The sequence below is a fragment of the Otolemur garnettii genome, unplaced genomic scaffold, assembly GCF_000181295.1.
Source record: "Otolemur garnettii isolate 467f Iridium unplaced genomic scaffold, OtoGar3 scaffold00012, whole genome shotgun sequence".
In the NCBI taxonomy this organism is placed as follows: Eukaryota; Metazoa; Chordata; class Mammalia; order Primates; family Galagidae; genus Otolemur; species Otolemur garnettii.
Genome location: NW_003852407.1, coordinates 26,880,738 through 26,886,589, shown reverse-complemented (window position 1 = coordinate 26,886,589; position 5,852 = coordinate 26,880,738). Strand labels below are relative to the sequence as shown.

General features: G+C 40.9%; 1 protein-coding gene across 3 annotated transcripts in view; it reads left to right on the top strand.

The window, feature by feature from the left end:
- The first annotated feature begins 2,254 nt into the window (after positions 1–2,254).
- The window catches only part of CABYR (calcium binding tyrosine phosphorylation regulated), a 9,966-nt gene continuing 6,368 nt past the window's right edge, over positions 2,255–5,852 (top strand). For 2 of the 3 annotated variants that reach the window (XM_012802042.1, XM_003784833.2), the window contains exons 1-2: positions 2,255–2,402; positions 2,504–2,557. In XM_012802042.1, the coding sequence (XP_012657496.1) occupies positions 2,255–2,402; positions 2,504–2,557 (202 nt within the window). The remainder of the gene's footprint in view (positions 2,403–2,503; positions 2,558–5,852) is intronic. The other variant, XM_012802041.1, reaches the window with a different exon arrangement.

Sequence of the window (5,852 nt, the reverse complement as noted above, 5' to 3'; positions counted from 1 at the left end):
TCGTTTTCTCGTTCCGAGCGTTACACCTGTGGGAGTGGGTAAATGGAAGTGTACGGTTTGGCGGGGAGGGTTTATCTTTTGTTAGTTTTTGACAGGTATTCTTGAAAGAAGAGATTTGGGGAGAATTATTAAGCTGTCACTTCGGAACATCCCTAACGTCTCTATTTGTGACTGCGCGTTTTGACGGTTGATGTAGGTAGACTTGGTGCCACGGTAATTGCCCAAGTTTGCTCAGGACAGTTCTTTTGGTTGCCCTTCAGCATCCCTGGTCCCTAGACGTTCCCAAAGAGGGACGAGATCCAGGACCAAGGGGGTGGCTGCTGTCCCCGCGGTCGGTAACTTTAACTGCCCGCCGGCTCCTGCCAGTCGTTTTCCAAACGGCCTACTGTTCACCTTGGAGTTCCTCATAGAAAATTATTTTTATGTACAACATCTGTATAGTATAAGTGTATATATCACAGAGGTATTGTTATCATGCTGCCCATGTCCCTTACATTGAGTGTGTCGGCCTGCCAAAGCTGGGCTTTGGTTTTCTGAGATGATTTGAGTAAAACACCTGTTAAATGAGACTCTGATAGGAAGTTTTCACTAAGGGATTCACTACATTTAACCACTTAACTATATCCTCAAGGGATTTGCTTCGGCCTATATGGATTCATTTTGTCCTGATGTGTTTTGGGGGGAAAGGGGGTTGAAATGTCTTAAGACTTTTTTTGCCGGTCCCGGTGACTCACACCTGTAATGCTAGCACTCTGGGAGACTGAGGCAGGTGGATTGCCTGAGGTCACAGGTTGGACACCAGCCTGAGCAAGAGTGAAACCCTGTCTTTAAAAATAGCCAGGCGTTGTGGCGGCTGTCTGTAGTCCCCGGTACTCCAGAGGCTGAGGCAAGAGAATGAATGGCTTCAGCCCAGGAGTTTGAGGTTGCTGTGAGCTGTGGCACCACAGCATTCTATCAGGGGTGACAAAGCTGGACTCTTTAAAAAAAAAAAAAAAAAAAAGAAAGAAAGAAAATGAGTTCTTTAATATAAAGCATTTTTCTATGACACATTAGTTATTTTATGTTAGATAGAGGCTGGCCCCTTGAATAATTGTAATCAACTGTGCCACTTAGCCCCATGAAGTTACTCTATTTACTGTGGAGGTGTTTTTGAGGATATGGTTCATTATATCACACTGTTCTCTTTAGAAAGACCTCCGGGAGAAATTTCTCCTGGGCCTCAGTATCCAGAATAGCTGTGATTCTCCCAAGAAACATTTGGGAGAATGATTCTCCCTGAATCATTTAATCATCTGTTTCCTATTTTGTGATGGCTGCTCGGTGGCTTGGGGACTGATCTGATACCCTTCTCTATCAAAGTGAAGGGCCTATTGCTTGCATTGTGGTGCTAACTTTACCTGCTGCTTCATCCTATTTTTTCCTGTCATTTTTCCCTTACCACGGAATAGAATTTCTTAAATATTTAATTTTGTTCTAATTTTGTGTATTTATGAGCCTTAGACAATTTTTTAGAGACAGAGCACATACACGTACATACAGACACAGTTTTGGGTGACAGTGTCTACAGCTCTGAGAATTAAAAGTTGGACTGTACCCTTGGTACCATTTAAAAACCAAAAGGCAGAAGGAAGAGAAGGGAAAATTAGGGCAGAGGTTAAAGAAGGACCTGAGAAAAGAAAGGTCCTCTGATGATGAGTAGTATGATGATGCCGCAAATAACTTAGGCCTGTTCTGATTAACGTTAAAAACAAAATTAAATTTAAGACTAAAAAATGCATACTTAAACATGAGCAATGTGTCTGAGGATATATTTCAAAAAATGAGAGGAAAAAAGACCTTTTCTTCTGTAGAAACACAATTTTGTGACTCTGTATTTGATGAATTATAGAAAAGCCGGTGCCTGTGTGGTTTGGAAGAACCTTATTTGGAAACAGATACATGAGCTGAATGTATCTTTCTTGAAACATTACTATACAAAATATGCAGTAAATTTTACTGAAGCAGATTTTTGTTGTTGTTGTTGTTCTTTATTTGATTTTAATATCATCCTGAGGGGGTTGGTAGGGCTCTTCCCATGGTTTTCTTTAAAAGTACTACAGTGCTCATCTTCACATAGTAAGCTGTCAGTATTAGGGTTGATTTAAAAACAATGGTCCTCTTTTACTAGAAATACCTAGATTCTAATACTTAATAAATTATTTCTAAGACTTTTGTTTTTCTTCATTATAGTTGAGATTACAGACATCCTGCCAAAATGATTTCTTCAAAGCCCAGACTTGTCGTACCCTATGGCCTCAAGACTCTGCTCGAGGGAGTTAGCAGAGCCATTCTCAAAACTAATCCACCAAATATCACCCAATTTGCAGCAGCTTATTTTAAAGAACTTATTGCGTTCAGAGAAGGTTTGTTATTCAGATTATGTATTTGTTGCTTTGAAAAAGAAAGCATTTTAAATGAGGTGTTTTATGTATCTGTATTTGATTTCCTGTATTTATTCCTTCAGGGAATACTTCTCTGGATATAAAAGATCTGGTTAAACAGTTTCATCTGATTAAAGGTAAGTGCCACAAGTGGTGAGAGTTGCACTAACACTAGATAAATAACTGCATCATTACTAGCTTACATTCATACTTAAGAAGGGTGCCCACAAATATTTTTTGTTTAATCATACTGATTTTTTTTTAAATCAGTTAAAAAAAAAAAAAACCTGAGGGTTGACATTTTGGACGATTCCAAATCTTAGAAAGAAATTAGAAAAACTTGCCTTCTGCAAACCATTTGGCACAGTGAATATGTCTGAATACCTAGAACACTGTGAACGATGACTCAGACCTTTCCAACACATTATGCCCCATCTTTAGAGGAAGTACAGTGAACTCTGAGAGAAATGGATTTCATAGTAATACTCCAATTATAATGAGATATGTTGCTTAGGAAAACGGTTTAAACACTCTTCTTGGAAGACTTTTTTTTAAAAGATAAGGTTAACCACCCCATTTTTCTGCATTGGTGGTTTAACTACAGTCCAGGCTGAAGGACAGGAGATCAATAGGTATCTCTGACCATACTTTCTGCTCCAGGAGTCTTTGGATGAAGAGATAAGTTTTTCATAAGGAGTGGTCTCCTCCAGTGTATCTCAGGCACTGTGACATAGTGCTGTGTATTTGCTTAGAAGAAAGTTATATTTTGTGTGTCTATATGTAAATGTCTATTATGTGAATGTGACAGCATAAAACAGTGGATAGAGGAACAATGAATAAGTTGGAGGAGGGGAAGATAAGAAAAGGCATAGTTTACATAGATTCTATAAGTTCCCATAGAAAATTTGGGATCACTATAAGCAAAAGAGAATATAATGGTCAAATCCCAAGGAAGGGCACATATATGTCTGAAAGAATGGCAAAAAAAGAAAATGGAAACTCATGGTCATCATGGGAAATAACTAAATAATTCTTACTACATTGCCTGACGAACATTTTCAAGTGACCACAGAGATAGAAAAGGTAGAATTCTGTGAGTTATCAGCTACTTTTAAACCATCTTGGTGATGTTGAGAGCATAACCAAGATGGGGAGGAGGTAGGAACTTATAAGACCAAGGAAAATATAAAAATCCTATGGTTTGGCACTGCAGTGAAAGAGATACCCCAAACAGAAAGCGAGATTAATAACAGCAGGGGTCAACTTTGAAGGGGTAGGAGAATGGGATGCTGTGGTCCAGGAATATTTCATCATCCAATGTGTGGCACACGGGCACGTGGTGAGGACTTGAGGCCTGTTTTGCTTTTCTATGGTGTCAGGTATCATGAAAAGTATGCACGGATCTTCTTTTATGCTTATCAGCTTTTGTTAAGCTGATTAAGTAATGCGTGACCCAAACTTAATGGGTGACCACACTTAATGCGTGACCCAAACAACTGGTACTCTTCCAATGTGTGGCAGAAAAGAAAAAAGGTTGGACACCTCTGGAATTCCTTCTCAGTAGGAACTGGTGGCATTCTCAGTTCACCATTGGAAACAGGGCTGGGACTTGCTCACCTCATCAATAGGATGTACAGACAAGTGCAAGAATATTAACCACCCTTTCCTTCCCCAGGAGCCTGGTTTCCCAGGTAGCCCAAGTGATTATTGTTCAAATACTTCAGTATACCAGGCATAGTTACTGCATTTGAAAGTATGGGAAGTGTACAAGCATGCTGTGTTTGAGAATGCTGATACTTGAATCTTTATGGTAGAAGGGAACTTGTAACTTTTGGGTTTATTTACTGAAGAATTGATCCACCATTCAATTTAGCAAGTACACTAAACAAGTGTGGTTTGGGGTTTTGTTACAGACTAACAAAATTGGTGGAGCACCCATACTTTTGATGGTGATAAGGGGCAGTAAGTACCTGCTGCTTTTCTAATAGCTGAGGCTACTAGGGACAGGAATGTAGATACAGATAATCTTGAAAGCAAGCTCACAGCATGATTGTAGAAATAGATCACTCTTTTAGGTTCAGTATATGCTAGGAAAAGAAGGAAGAAGGAATAGAATTAATATTTATCAACTGTTTTGTCCTAGACACTTGTAATGTATTTAGTCAATTCAAACAACCTTAGGTAGGTCGGTTTAGGGATTACAGTAATCCAATTCCTAATCGCGTGGGTTCTTGAAAGCTCTAATGGTGAGTAAATTAGGGGGTTGGAGAATTCAGGAGCTTGTCGGGGAACACAAGTTGGAGGCTTGGAACTGGTGTGGGTTTTGTTGTTACACTCATTACCTTTACTGTACCACAGGCCCAAATTTGCTAGCAGAGGGCTGCCAAGACTTGGTGTTGAGGGTGGGCCTGCAGTGTCAGAGGGTGTTTCTAAGGGTCTGGGCTTCCCCTCAGGTTACAGCCTTCCCTGCCTGCCCTGCAGAGGGCATCTCTCTCCATGTTCTTGCCCCACATCTGGTGGCAGCCTCTCTCATCTCTTGTGACTCAGTGCTGGGGAGAGGGGCAGGGCAGGAGGTTCCCTTTTGCTCTGTGCCAGCCTCAGGCCTAGGCTGGCCATATGCACCTGGCCTCTTGGAGATGGGGCTTTCTCCCAGTGTTCCTTTCCTCCATCCGTGTGGCAGCCAGACTCTGCCATTCACCTATAGTCTCAGGCCAGTGTTGCCTGTCTCGGTCCTGATAGTAGGAGCCTCTGTTTGATTTAGGTATAAGATCTTGCCCTCTCTGGCCTTCTGTCTTGCTCCTGTGGAAAAGTGCTTCTGAGTAACTGAAGTCTCCTTGGGTCTGGAGTCCCAGGCTGTTCCATACTGACACGGTAGCCCACCTTTGGCCTTCATCAGTACATTACGGTTTTAGCTATATCTTCTTACCAGCTAGTGTGATGGCATTGTCTTCTCACTGGGTTCTGCCACAGCTGAGACTGTTATTGTATCTCTTCTCTCCCTGGAGGGCTGGTTCTCTTTGGAAATAAGGTTGCTTGGTTATTTTTTGACTCCAGCTCTTTAGACTCAAGAAAAGTTAAGATTTTGTGGTTTATCTGGTTTTACTTGTTTTGGTGGGAGCAATATTATTTGTAGCTTTCTGTGTCCTGAAGGGTACAAGTAAAGGTCAGGTTTCTCCCCTCTTCAGAACTCCCATTAATGGTACCTGTACTTTTTACCTATCAAATTTGTGTTATCTGTCCTGTCTCTCCTACTGGATGTAACATATAAGGTCTTACTAATAATTTTTGTCCTCAACAATGCCTAGTACAGTGTGTGACACATAGCACAAGTTCTAAGTCAAAGGTATTTGGGGTGGGAGAAGGGCTTTGCTAAAAATTAGGTGGAGAAGTCCTGAAGAGAAGTGAAGGTTAAGAAAATGAGATTATTGGCTC